The sequence below is a fragment of the Thamnophis elegans genome, chromosome 14 (genome assembly GCF_009769535.1).
Source record: "Thamnophis elegans isolate rThaEle1 chromosome 14, rThaEle1.pri, whole genome shotgun sequence".
In the NCBI taxonomy this organism is placed as follows: Eukaryota; Metazoa; Chordata; class Lepidosauria; order Squamata; family Colubridae; genus Thamnophis; species Thamnophis elegans.
The window spans coordinates 35,766,744-35,788,611 of record NC_045554.1 but is presented as its reverse complement, the minus strand read 5'-3'; the positions used below and the strand labels follow the sequence as shown (position 1 = coordinate 35,788,611).

At 43.3% G+C, this 21,868-nt stretch overlaps 1 protein-coding gene across 1 annotated transcript in view; it reads right to left on the bottom strand.

Moving 5' to 3' along the window:
- Positions 1-7,886: 7,886 nt before the first annotated feature.
- CDH5 (cadherin 5) overlaps positions 7,887-21,868 on the bottom strand; it is a 43,506-nt gene continuing 29,524 nt past the window's right edge. The window contains exons 5-12 of the mRNA XM_032230805.1: positions 21,065-21,232; positions 20,221-20,408; positions 18,815-19,068; positions 16,883-17,013; positions 15,261-15,388; positions 12,391-12,499; positions 11,146-11,391; positions 7,887-8,781 (exon numbers count right to left, since the gene is read on the bottom strand). Of these exons, the coding sequence (XP_032086696.1) occupies positions 8,270-8,781; positions 11,146-11,391; positions 12,391-12,499; positions 15,261-15,388; positions 16,883-17,013; positions 18,815-19,068; positions 20,221-20,408; positions 21,065-21,232 (1,736 nt within the window). The 3' untranslated portion in view covers positions 7,887-8,269. The remainder of the gene's footprint in view (positions 8,782-11,145; positions 11,392-12,390; positions 12,500-15,260; positions 15,389-16,882; positions 17,014-18,814; positions 19,069-20,220; positions 20,409-21,064; positions 21,233-21,868) is intronic.

Here is a 21,868-nt window from a genome sequence, read left to right as displayed (position 1 = left end):
GACCCCATGGACAATGTTCCTCCAGGCCTTCCTGTCCTCCACCATTCTCGGAGTCCATTTACGTTCAAGCCAACTGCTTTGGTGATTCCATCCAGCCACCTCATTCTCTGTCGTCCCCTTCTTCTTTTGCCCTCAATCGTTCCCAGCATGAGGCTTTTCTCCAGGGAGTCCTTCCTTCTCATTAGGTGGCCAAAGTCTTTGAGTTTCTTCTTCAGGACCTGGCCTTCTAAAGAACAGTCAGGGTTGATCTCCTCTTGGACTGACCAATTTGATCACCTTGCAGTCCAAGGGACTCCACTCAATTCAGGTACTGATTGTTACACCTGGAGAGCGAGGAAGATCCCCCTGGATCTGATGGGAAATGCCCAGCTGCCTTGTGGATTGGACACCCAAGATGATGTTCTTATTGGCCAGGATATGTCCTGGACATAATAACACCTGGTTACTCCTAAGCAAGCATAGCATTTTGTGCTAATGACCAGAGGCCTTCAAACTTGGCACCTTTAAGGCTTCTAGAATTCAACTCCCAGAATTCTCTAGTCAGCTATGCTGTCTTAAAGTCTTAAAGTTGCCAAGTTTGGGGACCCCTGTGCTAATCCATCAGGCTGTTTTCTTTTTTCATTCACTTGGATTAAATTCATTGTATGAACCCAGTCATGGTGTTCCGTTATTGAATAAGTCCTGTTGTTCTGTTTTCCAGCTCAGGAGACATATTAAACAAAACAAACCCCAATGGATTATTCATGAGATTCATTCATTCATTATTCATTAAATTCATTAAGCTTAATTTCAATATTTTTTTGGGCCTGCATGGTTCCTCAGACCAGTATCTCTGAGATTGTGGTCTCAACCATGGTAGTCTGTAAATGACAGCTTTAGGGAATCATATAGGTCGCTTAGTGACAGATGAACCTGGTTAGAAAAAAAAAGTTGAAAGGGTTAAAAGTTATGATAGGTAAAGGTGTGCTAGTCATTCCCGACTTTAGGGGGCGGTGCTCATCTTTGTTGAAGAACCAAAGCTGTTGGCCGAAGACGTCTCCGTGGTCATGTGGCCGGCATGACTCAATGCCGAAGGTGCATGGAACACTGTTACTTTCCCATCAAAGGTGGTTCCTATTTTTATACTTGCATTTTTTACGTGCTTTCGAACTACTAGGTTGGCAGAAGCTGGGACAAGTAACGGGAGCTCACTCCATTATGCAGCGCTAGGGATTCGAACTGCCGACCTTTCTAATTGACAAGCTCACTGTCTTAGCCACTGAGCCACTGCATCCCTGTAGAGTTAGGGTTTAGACGTCTCTGTGGTCATGTGGCCAGCATGACTAAATGCCGAGGGCGCCTGGAACGCTGTTACCTTCCCACCAAAGGTGGTCCCTATTTTTCTGGAACACAAAAAACCAGGTGTTACCGTAATAGGAAACGGTGTCAGTTGCTGCAGTAGAATTATAGAGTCTTGTGATACCTTAAAATAGGAGTGGGGAAAGAACCTGATTCCATAGGCGATAATAAATCGCGAGGCAGAACTTTGTCTATTGTAAAGAAGGATTTTTGGGGGGACACAAAGTCTTTCAGCACTCGATGAGATGTCCCAGAGAAGAGAGAATTGATTTCTTCTCCAAAGCTCCTGAGGGCAGGAAAAGAAGTAATAAGTGGAAGCTTGTTAAAGGGAGATCCAACCTACAAGTAAGCAAAAGTATCTGACAAGGAGAACAATCAATGGTCTAGCTTGCCTTCTGGAGTTGTGGGATTTTTCAAAAATAGACAACCATTTGAAACCTCTAAGTCCCAGCTCTCTATGATTCTAACTTCTATCTCCTTTCTTGCTATGCAACTGTCTTTTCTCTCCTCCTTTCATCTCCTTTCCGCTTCTTCCGCTGGGAAGGCACAGCTCATCCTTGGCAGATGTTTGAATTGATCTCATACGAAGCACTTTGGGGATTAGCTCAAGAGCCATAAGCTGTCCATCTTTCCCACAAACAGCAGCTGATTTATTGCAGTGTTGCATAATAGTTAATGGGATAAAGTCATCAAGCACATTGTTATCCTTTTCATCTAAGGCTTCGACATTTCCAAACTTATGTGTTTAAACGGACAAGATGGACCACCTCATCTTCTTATATGTAAACCGTCAACCGGGTCATTGCTCCTTGAATCAAAATAAACTTGGTCTCCTCTTGCTGGAGATCATCCTAAGCCAGTGATGGTGAACCTTTTCAGAGATCGAGGGCCCAAGCTGCAAACCCAAACCCCACTTATTTATCGCAAAGGGCCAAGCCGGCAATTTAACCTGAATAATGAGGTTTTACGACCTAAAATAATGATAAACAAGGCTGAGTTCGGCTAATTGTTCTAAAAACAAATGTGATAAATGCTGGCCTGATGTTTCCTCTTCGCATTGAGTAGACAGGGCTGAAGCGATGCAGGCTGGCTCTTACCTTTTCCATTTTCCATGGGACAGATCCAGGGGTGGGATTCAGCCAGTCCAGACCAGTTCCTGCTCTTTTCCATCATATATCCCCTTTGTTTGAAGCCCAGCTGATAGGCGTAGCAGAGTGGATTGCTAGCCTCAGCTGTTTTACTCACCCGGGCTGCCATAGAAGGTAAGTTTTAGAGCTGCTTTCAAATACACCGGGAGTGTGTGGAGCGTGCATTTGGCATGTGTGTGTACCAGTGGTGGGTTCCGGATCATGTTCCAACCAGTACAGCTGCTCAGCAGAGCATTGCGCAGTTTCTGTACGTGATGCGCATGTGCGCGGAAGCACCGAAGACTTAAAAGACCAGTAAGGAGCTCAGGCAGGTGGATGAGCCCTCCGGAGTACCGTACTGGAATGGTATCCGGTGCTCCGGGTAGGCTCCGGTACGCTCGTACCATGGCATACCGCCTGCAACCCACCACTGGCATGTACTAAGCATATGTGCATGCACAAACCGTGCACCTCAGCAAACCGGATGTTACTCCGGTTGAATCCCACCGCTGGCTGGATCCAACCACATTGGGGGCTGGATCTGGCCCGCAGGCCTCGTGTTTGACACCCCTGACTTAATTCAAAGGATTGTACATGTGTACATTAAGATTCAGGAAAAGCTGTGCATGGAATCATCTAGCACTGATACAGCAGCTCCCCCTTAATTAAAGGCCTCGGAGGATGCCTGTCTGCAGATGCAGCCATCTAAAATCTACAGGGGCTGTGAAAGTCTGAAACGCGGAAGCCAGCACATCTGGATTGGGTGAACAATAGAATGCTGTCTATTCAAACTACGGAAAAGGAAGCAGCAAAGCAAGCGTTGAAGGCAATCCCTTTCCTCCTCACATTGTTTCTGGAGCTGAGCACCATCTGGTGTTCAGTTCCCTTATCCTGCAAAAATGCTGACGGCCCTGAAGGCTCAGACAAAAAGGCCATTTTTGATGGATTACTCAGGGAATTGATGATGTTGAACTTTATGATTTATGTTCAAGTAATGGAGCAGGGGGGGAGGATTAGGCAGAACAGTGATGCTCAAAAGGTTTTCTTAAATAAGCTTTTTAGCATGGAAAAGAGGATATCTGAACAAAACAGGACAACGCTTTGCAAAACGAGGCAGTCATGTTTATAGGTAGCAAAAGAGCTATAAAAATATTTTAAAATGGATTTTAAAACTATTCCATTTTATGCGTTATTATGGTCAATGATCATAAATAACGATCCATCCTGTCTTGAAGATAAAAGAAATCGTGGCTTGTCTGATTCAATGGTTTCATTTTTCTCTCGTTCCCTTGTAATCTCTTGTCTGGACTACTGCAATGCTCTCTACGTGGGGCTCCCCGTGAAGAACGTTCAGACGCTGTGAAAGTCTGGCAGAATGTGACAGTATGAGTAGTAAATGGCATTGGTTATTCAGCGCTTGTGACACCATTACTCCCATGAGTTGTATTGGTTGCTATTGTGTTCCTGGGTGCAATTTAAGATGCTGGATGTTTTCTCGGCTTGGGATTGGGTTACATGAGGGACTGTTTCTCCCCAGCTGTTTCTATTTGTCCAGGTGGGATAGACATAACTTGGGTCCCATTGACTTAGGAAGTGTTCTGATCTAGGTTTCCCCAAAAAGCATGAAGTAGATTCCTGGTCCCGACAAAACCTCTTTTATTAAACAAATGTGAATTCTTCTCATTCACATTCAGCAAAGGCCTGGCAAACAGTCTTTCAAAGGCGAATTTATGACTACAGACCTTATCTATCTTGGAAAGCTGCCATGCAAATATTTTCCAAACGCAGTGCTGTGCAAGGAAAGACTTGGCACAGAGTCTCTGAGATTCACAGACAGATCTTCACACTCCTGAAATGAATGAACAAATGAACGAATTGTTTCCTGCACTGCCCTTTTGCTCTTCTTTTATTTCCTATGGGAGGGGCCATTCACCATCCACCTGTGGCTTTACTCCCAAGTTGACCCTGATTTCTTAGCTGTTCTTTTTTTCTGGCAGCTCTGCGCATGCGCAGACTGGGAACAGGCTCCAGCTGTTGCTCTGCCTCACCACTGTCTAGCTCCAAAGGCAGCTGAGAATTGCCAGATGGCCCTGGCCCCATCTCTGTCTCCAATGCTGAACCCTCCTTCGAGCTTTCCCCAGACTCCAGGATTGGCCCATATTCTCCCCAACCTCCTCACTGTCCGACTCGGCTGCCAGCTCCACTGGACGCTTGCTGGGCCACAACAGGAAGGGGATAGGGTTCTTCAGCTAGCATGGGTGTTGGAAGTCCACAAGTCTTAAAGTTCTCAAGTTTGAGGACCCTGAACTAAGGAATATTGGTTGTTGGAGAACAGGATGTCCCAGACTCTGCTAGCCATTAGGAGTTGTGGGTTCTCCATCAATAGAGGTTTTCAAAAATAGACAACCATTGGAAACCTCCAAGTCCTAAAGATCTGACTCAGGGTCCAGGTTGTGGATCCCTAATATATGCAGGGACCTATTTCTTGATTAATTCAGCAATTATGATGTGTGATTTATTTTTGGCTGTTATGTATTTTAATTTTTTATGTTGTTGCAATTGTTTTAATTTTGTGCACAGCCCAGAGTCGCTTGTTGAGATCGGTGGTCATATAAATGGAATAAATAAATAAGACAAGAAAATAAATTCCTGGCTTGCCTCTCTTTCTACTGCAATTTTTGCAAGAGTTGGCTCTCAGACCAATATTCTTTGAAAGAACCTGGGGTGCAAATAAACCAGAGCTGTAGACTGTTATTATTATTATTTTTAAAAAGACTTCCTCGCCAGTGCGGGAAGAAAGCTGTGAGAAAGAGACTCAGAAAGTCTCACTCCAAAGGTACACCTGTATATTGGTCCTAGTTCACTTGCTAGAATTCAATCACTTCCATCTTAATCTTTCTAAAGAGAATTGGGAGAGATTGGTGCTTGGAGAGAGAGAGAAAATCACTTTCAATTCAGACAGCTATCAAAGGTCTGGGACTTTCGTTGTTTTGTAGAAAAGGGAGATGAGCAAATTGCCGGTTCTTGCTTGCATCAAATGTCAGCTTTTCTAGTCAGCTCTTCTCTTTCTCTCCCTCCCTCCCTTCCTCTCTCCAATTCCTTCTCTCTCTCTTCCCCCACTTTCTCCCTGTTCAACTCCCTCTCCCTTCCTCCGTCTCTCTCTCTCTCCCACTCTCCAACTCCCTCTCTCTTCCTCTCTCTCTTCCCCCACCCTCTCCCTCTTTAACTTCCTCTCTCTTCCTCTGTCTCTGTCCCTCTCTCTCTCTCCAACCCCCTCTCTCTTCCTCCATCTCTCTCTCCCCCTCTTCCTCCCTCTTCCTCCCTCTGTTTCCCCACTCTCTCCCTCTCCAACCCTCCCTCTTCCTCCGTCTCTCTCTCCAACTCCCTGTCTCTCCCTCCCTCTCCAACTCCCTCTTTCTTCTCCCCCCCCTCTCCCTCTTCAATTCCCCCTCTTCCTCCATCTTTCTCTCTCTCTCTTTAAATTTTGTCTTGCATTTTTAGAGGAAAGATGACTTTCAGCATTCCCCGGAACTAGGTCAAGCCACCTAATGATTATTGTAGAGGGTGTTCCAAGGGAAGATTAATCTGCTGCTGCTTATCTGATCTACCTTATCTAAGATGCCAGATGTCAACAATTATTGCATAAGAAAACAAGTAAAGAATCTCACAAGTCAACCTTAATTTGGGACTGTTTAGTGGCTGCAGTGTGGATGTGCCTTCTTCTAGGATATTTTTCTCTCCCCCCGCCCCCCCCGCCCCATTGACTACTTACAAACCTGGCACTTTCTGAAAGATGTTCTGAGCAGAATCAGAAATGCCTTCCTGCTATGACATGGGCCTCAGTATATGCCTTGGGGATTTTTACTCCTAGTAATTAGCTTAGGAGTTCCCAATAGTCATAGATTTGTGATTCTCTGATATCTGGAGGAGAAGGAAGAACTCCTGTGGTGTCCCATGATGAATTAAAAACATCTACAACTGAAGCCATGAGTTGAAAGTTTTTTTAAAAAATGATCATGTTATTAGGGAAAGGTACGCTGGAACCATCGGATCAGAAATGTACTCTAATGCGCTCTTTACATTTGCAAGTGCCAACTACATCCTGAGAAAATACCCCATTTTACAGTACCTGTAAGGAAAAAGTAATTTGCAAGGAGAAAATAAGGTAGTTTCACAGTTAATGAGGCTGTTCACTCTGGGTAGTTTCCTGCAGCAGCTGAAATGCTTTAGATGTCTTTGAAAAGGCAACTTTTGTTAATGACTGAAAATGGGTGTCTTGGTTAAAAACCATGTAAGGGTGTTAAAAGTGAATGTGTGAGATCTAAAACAACGGACCTGGGTACCTGAGAGACCGCCTCCTGCCGATTACCTCCCTCAGACTGATAAGATCTCACAGGTTAGGTCTCCTCCGGATTCCATCTGCCAGCCAATGTCGGCTGGCGACTCCCCGGGGGAGAGACTTCTCTGTTGCAGCTCCAGCCCTCTGGAATGACCTCCCCGTGGAGATCCGGACCCTTACTACCCTCCTGGCCTTCCGCAAAGCCACCAAGTCCTGGCTGCTCCAGCAGGCCGGGCGGCTTGTGAAACATCCAGCCCCAAGGAAATTGTGAATGTGGCGTCCTTTTTAAAGTGTTGTCTTTGTCTATTTATCCCCTTTCCCTTGTCTATTGTGAGCCGCCCGGAGTCCTCCGGGAGTGGGCGGCATACAAGACAAATAAAATGAAAAATGAAAATGAAATGAAATATCAGTAGCTCAGGGTTAACTCTGGAGTTGTTGGTGTTGTCTGAACTTGATGGTTTTCTTGCAGATGTTTCATTACCCAGAACCTGCTCCCCTCCAGCACTGATGATGTTATCCACTTTGGTAATAAAATGTCTTTCAAGAAAAGCACCCAGCTCAGAGAGCACCAAAGACCCCAGATCTAAAACAATGGATAGGTTTGGATGGCATCAATGTTAGTGAAGGGTTTTTGTTTTTCTATCCATGCCTGCTCTGATTTCAAATGCTTGTGGTCTATTATGGACCATCGTCTTCGGATTTTCTGATCTTCTGGTAGCTTTAGTAGAGGTTTTGATCTGAGCCAAGGTGGCGCAGTGGTTAGAGTGCAGTACTGCAGGCTACTTCAGCTGTCTGCTAGCTTCAGCTCACCAGTTCAAATCTCACCGGTTCAAGGCTGACTCAGCCTTCCATCCTTCCGAGGTGGGTAAAATGAGGACTCATATTGTTGGGGGAAATAGGCTGTCTTTGAAAACCACGTAGAGAGAGCTGTAAAAGCACTCTGAAGTGGTAATAAGTCTAATAACTATTGCTATTTGGGACCTGAATCTTTGACATGAGTTCAGATGCCAGTCCTTCACCAGTTGTTCATTGCCACCAGTAACAAATATGCAAAAGTGACACAAGGATATTGAGATAATTCATTCAATAAAAACTGGTAACTAAAAATACATTTAATTAGAATAGCTGCAACAATGAGGACAAACAAGACATCATCTAAGCTTTCTTATAACAGGCAAAGAACCACTGTGCTTTAAAAGCATTTAAACATTGGATTTCTATATAAGGAGAAACATTTTAAATCCCTCAGTACAATGGCATTCCCATTCAGGGACAAAAAAAAGATATCTACAGACCTGGTTTTGTTTAAAGCTTGTTTCCCTTAGGTTATCTCAGTCTGCTCTGAAAATGTATTTAAAAAAAAAAAATCTGATTTTCTTTTGTACGGGGAATGCACAAAGAATTGAGCAGTCTTTCAGTTTTACGGTTTATAGACAGGGTCGAGATGATCGGCCACTGACCGCCCTCAGTAGATCAGATCTCCACTAGGTTCCAGGCCGTAAAGCTCTGCCAGCATCTTGAACCTGGGACCCCAGTCGTTGAGAAAATCGTAATCCATATCCAAGTCTGAGGACCCTGAACCCAGGGAGCTGAGAGATTCCGCAATAGACTCGCCCCCTTCGTAGCCAAATATGTGGAGGGTGTCATAGGGCAATACATCTCCATCGTTATCAGCTTCGTCTTTCTTCATCTCAATCATGATGCCCATTTCTCCAATGCCTGAAAGCCCATTCTCTGGGATCTTTTGTTCCCGGGAATAATTGCAAGGTGAATCCTCCAAAGGCATCTTGGGGCATAGGATCCCTCTCTGGCGGGCTGAATTGAGAACCGAGACGTCATAACTGGTGGTGTCCATTTCACCGCCGCCTTCTTCGTCGTAGGCCACCAGCTGCTCATGGATCTCTTCTACGTTCTTCTTGAGAACACTCAGATCTTTCTTGTGCCTCCTCCTCCAGACTATCAGCAGCAGAGTTAATGCTGTACAAAAAAAAATGGGGGGGGGGGGGGAGATGACTAGCCAACACAACATATTCATATGATGTTGATTTCTCTGACTTTTGATTCCTTGATTCCTTACCAGACCTTTTCACTAGGATGAGAATTAAATGCCTTCCACCGTTCACCTAGAGTTCAAGGGTGTTACGTACCTTTTGGCATGGAATAGTTGGGTTTGAATACAACTGCTTCTTATTTTCATTTGATGGGACTTGGGAGGCATATTGGAATAGAATAGAATAGAATAGAACAGAGAACAGAACAACAGAACAACAGCACAACAGCACAACAGCACAACAGAACAACAGAACAACAGAACAACAGAACAACAACAACAGCACAACAGAACAACAGAACAAGATTTAGAAGGATAGAATAGAATAGAATAGAGTATAGAATAGAAAAGAAGAGAAAAGAATATGGAATAGAACAGAGAACAGAACAGAATAGAACAGAACAATAGAGTTAGAAGGGACCTTGGAGGTCTTCTAGTCCAACCCTCTGCTCAGGCAGGAAACCCTATACCATTTCAGAAAAAGGTGGTCCAATCTTTTCTTAAAAACTTCCAATGTTGGAGAAATCACAACTTACAACAAAGTAAAATTAACTCATGGTTCCTGCCTGGTTTATTTGGAAGGGCTGATATCAAGCTTGCAAATCTGAAGGCACAAATCAGCTGATCCATTAGGACGGGTCCTTCCTAGCCCCCACTCCGAAGTAAGCCACTGGGGACTCCCCCACCTCTCTTGTCTGATTGTATTCTAGGCAGCATCTTTTCCTTTGTCCCTCAAGGTCATTCTCATATACCATTATAGGAGATTTGTTCTATTTTTTTTTTTTAAAAGCTTTTAACACTCCTGCAATTTTTCCACTGGCGCTCCTTCACTCTGGCGAAAGAGAATTTATTCTGACATTTCTTCCCAAAGAGAAGGGAATGGGGATGTTTGTGGGAATGTAATGCAGTGTTATTGCCAAGGAGTTTCTGTGCAGAGCTGATCTATCATGGCACTGTCTCTTTCTTGTGATCTGCAGCATCCCCCCGCCCCCAGGTTCACCGGTTTCAGTCAAATTCCAACCCCTTTCAGCTTGGGAAGTGAAGACTGTCAAGGAAGTTTCAAAGAACAGGAAGAAGCAGAAGCACCAGGTTCTCCTACCTCCTTCAAAGACTCAGAAAGCTGGAGAAATTCTAAAGGAATCCTTTGGTACTGTTGTAGCCTGCCAGCACAGCTGGCAGCAGATTCGGACAGTGAGGAAGTTGGGGAGGAACATGGGCCAGTCCTGGAGTCTGGGGAAGGCTCTGATGAGGGCTCTGTGTCGGAGGCAGAGAAGGGGACAGAGCCATATGCCAATTATCAGCTGCCTTCAGAGTCAGACAGCAGTGAGACAGACCAACAGCTGAAGCTTGTTCCCAGAGTGTGCATGCACAGAGTTGCCAGACAAAGGGAAGAGCTAAAGAACAGGGGTCGACTGGGGAGTAAGGCCACACAAGAAGCAATGGGTGGAAACTAATCAAGGAGAGAAGCAACTTAGGACTGAGGATAAATTTCCTGACAGTTAGAACAATTAATCAGTGGAACAGAAGTTGCCTCCAGAAGTTGTGAATGCTCCAACACTGCAAATCTTTAAGAAAATGTTGGATAACCATTTGTCTGAAATAGTATAGGGTTTCCTGCAGAGGTGGGTTTCTACCAGTTCGTACCAGTTTGGTAGAACCGGTTCGTCCAATCTACCGAACTGATTAGAAGAGGTTCCAAAATTTTTTGAAACCCACCTCCCCCTCTCTCTCTCTGTCTGTCTGTCTCTCTCTCTCTCTCTCTCACACACACACACACACACACTCACACAGAGAGAGAAAGAGAAAGAAGGAAGAAAGAAATAAATAAAAAAAGAAAAAAGGAAGAAAAAGTGAGAGAGAGATGAAAGAAAAAAGCAAAAAGGGACAGAGAGACAAAAGGAAGGAAAGAGAGAGAGAGAGAGAGAGAGAGAGAGAGAGAGAGAGAACACATGGCTGGCAAGCCACTCCCACCAGGTCACATGGCTGGCAAGCCACTCCCACAAAGGAGGCCACACCCACAGGGTAGGTTCGAAACATTTTTGAAACCCACCACTGGTTTCCTGCCTAGGCAGGGGGTTGGACTACTAGAAGACCTCCAAAGTCTCTTCCAACTCTGTTATTCTATTCTATTCTATTCTACTCTACTCTACTCTACTCTATTCTATTCTATTCTATTCTACTGTACTCTACTCTTCTAAAAACCACCACCACATGGGGTGCTACTTGTATTAAGTTCCCTTCCACCCCCTGCCCCATTCAAAGCACAAAGGGAGAAGCCAAGTTCAATTTACCAAGGATGGTGAAGATGCAGACAAAGATGGTCACCAACACCTGGATGCCGACTCCCACTTGCTTCGCTCGCTCTTCGCAGAGAGTGAAGCTCCCTTCCTTGTCGCACTGGCAAATCCGGATGGTAAGCGTGTTCGTGCTGGTCTGTGGTGGTGCCCCATTGTCGGAGATGATGATAGGCAAGAGATGAGTTTTGAGTAGCTCGCGGTTGAACTGTCCAAACTTGACGGTGACATTTGCCGTGTTATCTGGAAAATGCAATAGCGTGCAGTTGAATGACCGAAAAGGGATTGTTTCAAAAGGGTTTCCAGCTGCCATTCATAATAGCATCCTCCAGTTTATGGAACCCAACTGATGGGTAGAAGGAGAGAGCATCCCCATGCTAGGAACTTCTTAATTTAGCATGATCAACTGGCAAGCTGGATAAAACATCCCATACCCTGTTTGTAGCTCTTAGCACCCAGAGCAGTGGTGCAATTCAGCCGGTTCTATCCAGTTTGGGCGAACCGTTGGAGGTGGTAGTGGGAGGCTCCGCCCACCCACCTGGACATCATCATGCCCCGTTCTTTACAGAAGTGGCGTGTGCACTCACATTTGCGAACCGGTAGCGAAGGTAAGTTGATTTCACCCCGACCCAGAGACTGTGTCTTTGAAGCTTCATGGCAACATCTTAATTTGCTTTATCTTCTTTCAAAAATAAGGATCTTTTGCTATTGTGCCACCAAATTGGACTGTTTTGCTGCTAATTGTCATTGAATGAGGAGGTTGAGAATTTTTAACAGTGGAAATGGGATTGAATTATTTTCCAGGGTCTCGCTTCTTCAATTCCCAACTTTCAAAATCTAGCAAATCTCTCTTTTCTAACTCTCTCCCCCCACTCCCACCCATGGCTAAAATTAAATCAGAATTGCCCACTGGGGGGAGACAACATCTTGGGGTTCTCCAGATACTTGGGGGAGCAAACTGCCTACCCCTACCTTACAATATTAGAAATGCAAAATCTTCCTTCCACTTTGAGGATTTTGAGCTACTGTTGGAGGTTGGAACAAGCTATGAAGATTACCAGGATAATAGGGCTAAAATGATTGTGCTACCCATTTTTTTAAAGACAGTAAGCTATGTTAGGGGAACTTTGGAGTTTACTAGATCTGTTTCATTGTTTATTTCTGCCAACCGGCAAACCATCTTAAAAACCATATTGGCAACGAGACTCCTGTTTTCATTGCACGTATTCCCCAGATACGCACCACGATTGTCAACGAGGGTAAAGTTGCTGTCTTCAGAAGTCAGGAAATACTTGAATTTCACATCTGGTGGCGTTTCATCCTTGTCCACAGCAGAAATTCTTGTGATCACCTTTAGGAATAGAAAAATGGGATGTTCTCCCATCATTTTCAACAAATCCATGGGGATTATAGAACACATGCACTGCCCTCATCAAAGGCATGGCTTGGTCTTGTTAGCGAAACCCCAAATCACCCCTTTGAATAATTCTGCTCTGGGTTAACATGCCTTGCAAGCTACCTGTGCACTGATAGCAGAAAATGACTCCTGTGATATGTTCTATGAAAAGAAATATAGCAGTAGAACATCAAAGGGGAAATCTAGCCTGAAAACTAAATATGCACAATACATTTACCATGATTTGTTTGGTAAACCATAATTGGCTGAAGCCACCCAATGCATCACACCACAAATCACACAGTTTACACGATTTATGGTGTGATATATTGTATTTACACATGACCACTGCCTGGATTCAGGCAATATGTTTAAATGAAAACAAAATAAAATAAACACTTTAGGGCTTATGAACTCAGCTCTAATGAAGTATTTTTACCACAGGAAACTCAATTTACCCCTTTCTAGCGTTTCATGCAGCCTTTGCACAGATAGCTCCAGATAGTCTTTAACTTACAACAATTCATTTAGTGTCCATTACCAAAAGTTACAACGGCACTGAAAAATGACCGTTTTTCACACTTATGACCATTGCATGGTCATTTGATCAAAATTCAGTTGTTTGGCAACTGGCTCACATTTATGACAGTTGCAGTGTCCTGGGGTCATGTGGTCCCCTTTTGCGACCTTCTGACAAGCAAAGTCAGAAACCAGATTCACTTAACAACCCTGTTAGTAACATAACAACAGCAATGATTCACTTAACAACTGTGGCAAGAAAGGTCGAGAAACGGGGCAAACTCACTTAACGAATGTTTCACTTAGACACATAAATGTTGGGCTCAATTGTGGTCATAACTCGAGGACTATCTGTGTGAAGGAGACACTACACTGCCAGACTCCGACAGCGAGGGGTCTTATGAGTCGGCCCTGGAGGAGGTGGAGGTGGAGGACCCTGGACAGGGTGCTGACTCCGAGCAGGGCGAGAAGAGACTGGTTGGCCACCAGGTGGCGACGGAGTCTTGGATCAGAGAGAGTGTTCAGGAAAACTTTTGGGAGTTGCTTCAGGATGCACGCAGGCGAAGGGCTACTCGAAGGAAGGAACAACTGCGTAATTGTAGGAGATGATTACGCTTAGCTGATGCTGATTAAGATCCTCTCCTGATTATAAAAGAGACTGTTGGTGCTACGCCCTGGTTGCAGGAGTCAACGTTCTCGTTCACGTTCACAAATAAAGAGAAACCAACTTGGAGAAGTAGGTTTGCTGGGAGAAGCCTGTTTGCAGAGCTGCGTTTGTTTATAGGACTTTTATCTCTTTGTTTATTTTGGGCTTGCAGCCAATGAGAGCTTGGACTGATTAAAACATTCTTTTGTACGTCTTTTTTGGCTTTCGTTCCTGGACGGAGAAGGGGGGGTCAGAACACTACACCATACACATGACCCTGCCATCAGCATTGGCTGATCTTAGAAAAGTGAGTGGGGTTATGACTTAAATGGGAGACCAGCAGAAAATTGCTGTGGGTCATACTAGGAACTGGAAGAAGTAGGATCTAAAAGAAGGCAATGACAAACTTCTTCCATATCATTGCCAAGAACACTACATGGACATATAGACACCAGAAGACAAGCTAGACCTGAGGGAATCTTCTCTATGGGCTTAACTCTTTCATACCCATATCTCACTGTGCCAGGAAATGAAGCTGGCAAGGCAAGAAAATAAGAAGCTTACATCAGACAAGACCATTATGTAAACTTGGTGCACAGCTGTCCTCCAAATACGAACACAGTCCATTACCATGAAACTGCAGAAGAAAGAACACTCGGATTTCAGTCCTAATGTGTTCGCTCCCCACTTATAAATACAGCCGAATTCCTGATTTTAAAGTCCTGCAGTTGATCTTCTTCTAAACTTAACTTCTAGTTTGCAGAAAAACTTTATATATATTTGTTGTTAGTTGCCGACCCTTGGACAATGTTCCTCCAGGCCTTCCTGTCCTCTGCCATCTTCTGGAGTACATTTAAGCTCACACCGCCTGCTTCAGTGACTCCATCCAGCCACCTCATTCTCTGTCGTTCCATTCTTCTTTTGCCCTCAATCGTTCCCAGCATTGGGCTCTTTTTCGATGAATCCTTCATTCTCATTAGGTGGCCAAAGTATTGGAGTTTCCTCTTTAGGTTCTGGCCTTCTAAAGAGCAGTCGGGGTTGATCTCCTCTAGGACTGACCGGTTTGATCACCTTGCAGTCCAAAGGACTATATATTCTGCTTATATTCTAGTTTTCAACACTTCTAAACTGTTTACTTAGAATTTTACTAACTCAAAAAATACAGGCCCTTTCAGACACCCAAATAGTCTAATTTTTAGCTTTTGAGACTTATAATGTAATAAAAATGGAAAAGGCAACACACAAGAACAAAAAAGGCAACTAATTCTCTTCCCAGTTATCTATTAAAATTTGGGATATCTTTGGATCTCAAGGCCCATCCCACCAACCCAAGGACCGCTTTGATAAGACTGGTCAAAATGCAATCTTTCTTTAATATCCAAAACTAGTGTACTTGTATGCTTTGCCAGTTAAGGACAAGTTCTACTGAAGATCTTTTTAGATTTAAATCTTATTTCTTCAAAGAGAGGAAATGGGGAAGATATGGGTTCTTTAATCAACTGTAGAACATTGAAACTAAGTAGAAAGAAGATCCCCACCCTTAAACTTTACCTGTCCAGGTGCAACATTTTCACACACACGTGGATCGTATGGAAAAGCAAATTCTGGGGCATTGTCATTTATATCCTTAACTTTAATGTAAACTGGTACATGAGTTTCTAATCTGGGGATTATCTTTTCTGAAAAAGGGAAAAAAATTAACTGGTTAGCATCCTGAAAACAAGTAGAGCCAACACATCCAGACCATATTATTAGGAAAAGTACAATGAAGGAGAGAAACTTGTTGGAAGATTCCAAATTCTCTACCTAATATTTCCAGATAGGACTAGGAATGCCCCTTGATTCAAACCCCTGGAGAGTTTCTGCAGATCATTGTTGATAATATCAAGCAAAACCATCTGATTCAATTTAAAATAAGTTCTTAAACCTCCTATTGGCGCTCCCTGTGATTGGATTGTCGTGAGGCAAACCTTTCTACTGAGCTTGCTTAAGACTATGTTACCGCTTAAAGGTGTCAAACTCAAGACCCGGGTGCTGAATCTGGCCCGTGAGGTACTTAGGTTTGGCCCATGGGGTTGCCCTGAAAAGTGAAGGACTGGCCTGTGGTGTATCTGCCAGTGAAAATGGAGCTTGGGAGGGCCACATGTGCCCCTTAGAGGTTTGCAGGAGATTGTTGCAGCCAAAAACGGAGCTCAGGAGGCCGTTTTTGCTGGTAGAGGGTTGCAGGAGGCCATTGCAGCCAAAAACGGAGCTCGGAAGTCTGTTTTAGCTGGCAGAGCGCTCAGGCCATCACAGGCGCCCCAGACACGAGTGACGTCGAGCTGTCCATGTCCACACCCACCCTGGCCATGCACCTCCCCAGTCCTCTGAGGTCAAACACAACCTTGATGCGGCCCTCAATGAAATTGAGTTTGACACCCCTCTTATAGCTGATTTAAAGGCTTATTTATATTTATAGGCTTATAGTTGATTTAAAAGTTACTTCAGAAGTGGTTCCACAAGTGTTGGGCTTTCCTGTTTATTGAAAATTATGGGCAATTAGCTGCAAGGTTTAGAGTTGGTAGTTATTTATTCGGGCTGTGCAGTGCTTCAGATTCAAAGGGGGAAAATGTTTTTAAAGATCATGTGGTCATGTAACATCTGTTTGTAGTTCCAATGATGGAATCTTGCCCCAGGTGGTTGGACATCTGCCTTGTACCAGATGTACCAGGAAAAGGTCTGTGTCTGCTTTAAGGAACTGCCAATAGCTGCTTAATGAGTTCTACTCTGCTGTCAAAAGCACATTTGCTTTTTCAAATCCAAAGCGCTGCACAATCCTATTGTTTATTGATATTTATTTACTCTATTTGTAATTGAAATGATCTAAAAAACAGCAGGAGGTGATGCACTAATCAACACGTCGATCATCATCATCTTTTTACAACCCCATAACCCCTTGCGGGGTGGAATCTGGGTAACTGAACGGAGCTAGCAGAATGTTTTAATGGCCAGATGCCTTTCCTGTTGCCAATGTGGAGTTTTCTTCAGCAGATATATTCTCATTGTGCCCAGAGAGAGAAATGCCCGTCTCTACCTAGGATCAAATTCACAGCCTCCTGATTGTGAGGCGGGAGCTCCGCCTCTAGGCCACTGCACCACTAATCAACATGTAGATGATACAGGGAAATACTTACTATTTTGATCCAGCTCATTGGCTGCGACAGTTATATTATGCCAGGTGTTTTCTTCTCTGTCTAGACGCTTTGTGGCTAAAATGCACCCACTGGTACTTATTTCAAAAGAAGTGGATCTTAAGATATGGTAGCTACAGTGGGTATAAGAAAAAGTCAACTTAATATTACTGAGCCTCATAAAAATGGGGTTGTTATTATATGGTTGAATTTACACATGACAAGGAAAGCTAAACCTGCAATGGTAAGGCAAAATAGTTCACAAAATGTTGTGCCCAAAGAAATATAGACGTTGGGATGGCATAAGGTGTTGGTCTAATTCACAGAACCTACCAGAACAGTGGCTTTTTTTTGCTGCAATACTCTGAGTTTGAACTACTATTCTCCACTGTTGCCCAGCCTAACAGAACGGGTGAATATCATCTCTATTTCTTTTCAAAGTTGTACGTAAATGCCTTTTTTAAAGGGCAAAAAGAAGAAAAGAATGAAAGCCTCTTGCAATTTGTCTCTTAATAAATTGTAAATTGATAGACTTGGGTTCCTATGTGTGTGTGTGTGTGTCTGTCTGTCTGTCTGTCTGTCCACCTGTCCATCTGCCCCATCCGTCCTCTACCATCCTCTGGAGTCCATTTAAGCTCACACCGACTGCTTCAGTAACTCCATCCAGCCATCTCCTTCTATGTCATCCCCTTCTTTTGCCCTCCATCTTTCCCAGTGTGAGGCTCTTCTCCAGGGAGTCTTATTAGGTGGCCAAAGTATTTGAGTTTCCTCTTCAGGATCTGGCCTTCTAAAGAGCAGTCAGAGTTGATCTCCTCTACGACTGACCGGTTTGATCGCCTTGCAGTCCAAGGGACTTGCAGGAGTCTTTCTGTGTGTGTGTGTGTGTGTGTGTGTGTGTGTGTGTGTGTATGTATGTATGTATGTATGTATGTATGTATATATAAAAATTAAGTTTAATACATGGCTACCCAACTCATTCCCAGGGACTCCTGGTGGCTTAGAAGAATAAAATCCCGATACAAGAAGCAACAATCAGACCAGCCACTTGAGGTGTTCTACAGTTTGTCACTCTCCATATTACCCCATTTAATTGAATGACAGTCAGGAGATATTGGCTTTGGCTCCTGATGGTTGGATGCAGGATGGTTGGCTGATGTACCAAAGTGTAGGAGAAGAGCAGGTAGAGGTGGGGGTGGAATTAAATGCACCATCAACTTAGAGTTGTTATGATCCCTGAAATAGTCATCTGATTCCAACTCTTCTGGAATTCTGTTGACTCTTATTATCTGGCACTAATTTGATACTGAACTTTAGTTTACATTGTCAGGCACAATCAGGGCCATGCCATAAGCTGCAATTCATAAGATTGATTGCTCAAGCCCATATACTGGAATTTAGTCAACTAAAGTTCATTGCTAAATTTGCACCGGAATTGAAGGATCAACAGAATTCGAGAGGGGTGGAACTTAAAAGGCTTGTGGGATTGTAATGACTTTAAGCTGATGATACACTTAACTTTGCCTCCTGCCTCTCCCTGCTGTTCTCCCACACAAAAGCTTGCTTGTAACTTTGGTTTGGAGGCAATGGAGAGAATCCTTTTCCGAGTGGAAATTGAGTCACCAGAGTAGGGGGTCTCCTTAGGAATAAAGCAGGAAGGAAGAAAACAATGCATTTTTCTCTCCAAACTTCCTGTAAACTTGACAATTGGCAAGGTTACAGGAGCCGATTTTTGCATTAAATAAAACAGAAGCCTGTTAAATGCACTTTAATGCCACATTAAGCCAGTGAATCTCTATGCATATATGTATGTGTGTGTGTGTATGTATATATATACATACACACACATACATACATACATACATACACACACACACACACACACACTCACACACTCAGAAGATATTTTTAGGATATGGTCAGTTAACTTTTCATTACCTTATTGGACGTTTGGCACTATCAGGATCGTTTGCCAAAACGCATCCAATGGATATTTTCTTTGCACCTTCTTCTTGGACAGTAAATGTATAGGAAGCCTGGGTGAAAACTGGGGGTTCGTCTACATCAATGACTTTGATAATTACTCTTGCCACGTTCTCAAGACCCTTCCGTGCAGAATAGGCATAGTTGATATTGGCGTCAGTAGCTTCAACCACGAATTTGTACTCGCGTATCTTTTCAAAGTCCAAGAGCTAAAGGAAAAAGTAGACACGTTCAGTTCACAAAGGCAATAGAAACTGATTGGCTAGTATTGCTTTTTTGGAGTGGGGGACAACTTTTTTGAGATGAGACTTTGAGTTACGCTCCTCAAAGCACGTCGGATCAAAAATTATATTGAATTCATTTTTAATTGAAATTTGGATTGAAAATAGACAAATATAACTGAATACTTCTACCTCAGTATAGTGGTCTATATTATTTGGAACTCCCTTGAAAGAGATTATGTCACAATTATCTACTTTGTACTAAAGGGCTATCGGCTTTGAGTGGTTTTAATTGATACTAGACAACTTGTGCCCTAGTTAACTCATTATTTCATAAATATTTCATTCAGAGAAACAGAATCACCAAGGTCAGATAAAAAAGCAGTGGAAGCAGGAATGACTTCTGATTTCCTGCTGGCTTCCCCATTGAGTTTTTGGTTAGAATCTGGTAGGGAGCATTGCAAATTCTTCTTTCCTTCCTTCCTTCCTTCCTTCCGTCCTCCCTCCCTCCCACCCTTGCCCTTGCCCTTGCCCTTGCCCTTGCCCTTGCCCTTGCCCTTGCCCTTGCCCTTGCCCTTGCCCTTGCCCTTGCCCTGCCTTGCCTGCCCTGCAGGCAGGAAAGAGGCTGCTTGATGAAGGAGAGCATAAAGGATTGTGATATTGTCTGGGAAATTGTCATAGAACATTGAAAATGTAGATTACATGACCGCAGCAGCATCCCAGCAACTGGCAGCACCACTGATGCAACCACAATTTCTCCTAATTTCATTCATCTGGGACGTTTGCAATCTGTAAATTAGCCCACTTGAGATACTTTGGTTCGAAAATTATTGTCCTGTGATGTACCGTTTCACCCAGTTAAAGGTCGTGACAACAAGACTTAGTAATATATAGAGATTATTTTTTTACTTATTATATTGATATAGCCACCCATCCCACTTGCCTATTTACTAATGCTGTAACAATAATAGTAATAATGTTTGAATGTTACGTCCCCCCCCCCCCCTATAATATGCATTCCACATATCATGTATTCCATAATATGTTTTCTTCACTTTACTATTTCAGGCAGACCTAGTTCTATCTAGCAACGTATAAATAGCCCAAGTCACAAAATCAATGGAGTTTCAAAAACAATACCTTGGTTGGTTGAATTACTCCTTCATTTGTGTAGCGATTTGGTATGATTTTAAAGGTGTCTTGGTAATTCCCTTGGCGAAAGCTATACTTGGTATCCCTGTTTTGTGGTTCATCAATGTCCTCTACCTTTAATCTACCGACTTCGCCAGTCAAACTGATATTTTCAAGGACTTCGAAAGTGAAATTTTCTGAAAAAGATGTTCACAAAAGCCCGATATTTCAGATAAAGTTTTCAGTGATGAAGAAGAGATAAATGTAATGGGAGAGAATCCACTCCTGCTCACAACAGAATCTCTTATGCCATCAGGCTCGAAATTTTGGGCTTGGATAACCTGGAACTACGCAGCCTATGATCTGACCTAAGCATAGTACACAAAATTGTCTGCTACAACGTCCTACCTGTCAACAACTACTTCAGCTTCAACTGCAATAATACATGGGCAAACAATAGATACAAACTCAAGGTAAAGCACTCCAAACTTGATTGCAGAAAATACGACTTTAGCAACAGAGTGGGTCAATGCCTGGAATGCTCTACCTGACTCCGTTGTTACATCCTCAAACCCCCATAGCTTCAACCTTAGCTGTCTACCGTGAACCTCACCCCATTCCTGAGAGGTCTGTAAAGGGGATGTGCATAAGCGCATACTCATACCTGTCATCTTATACATGTTTGACAAACCAAATTTTACAGTGTCTGAACTATCGCAAAGAAAACATTCCAAAAGTTCAGTCCCTGAGCAATAACAAAGCATTGCACTTTTATATGATATGCTAATTGGAGTCTGCAGAAATAAAGCTAGAGCATTTTTTAGTTTCAGCCCTTCGACTTTGCAAAACTCACTTTGCTTAAACGTTGGGAAATTGTCATTGATGTCAATTAATTTAATGATGACAGTAGCAGTGCCCAATTCTTCAGCATGTAGACCCTTGCCATCCCTTGCTTTCACCCGGATGGTATAAGTAGCCTTTTGTTCTCTATCCAAGTCAGGCACAGCTGTGTAAATGGTTCCTTTAACATAACAAGAAAACACAAAGGTTAGTTTATATTGTCACTTCCACTGTTTTCCCCACCCAATAGAGTTTAATTTTTAGTGCTGGTGGTTAAAATAACAAAGCACAAAGATTAAAATTATTCAGACAATGGTTGTTCCTGTGATGTTCTGTAAATATGAACATTGGACTTGGATGAAACTGAATAGAAATATAAGTCTGTGTGTGTGTGTGTGTGTGTGTGTGTGTGTATCTGTCTCTGTCTCTGTCTCTCTCTCCCATCTCTATATGTCTCTTATCTCTCATGTCTCACTCTGTCTCATCTCTCTCTCTCTCTCTTGCTCTCTCTCTTGCTCTCTCTCTCATCTCTCTCTCCCATCTCTATATGTCTCTCATCTCTCTCTCTTATCTATCTCTATTTCTCTCTCTCTCTCATCTCTCTCTCATCTCTCTCTCATCTCTCTCTCCCCCCATCTCTATAACTCTCCCATCTCTCTCTGTCTCATCTCTCTCTCTGTCTCATCTCTCTCTATTGCTTTCTCTCTCAAGTCTCTCTCACTCACTCATCCCTCTCTCATCACTCTCTCTCATCTAGATAAGAATCTATCTATCTATCTATCTATCTATCTATCTATCTATCTATCTATCTATCTAT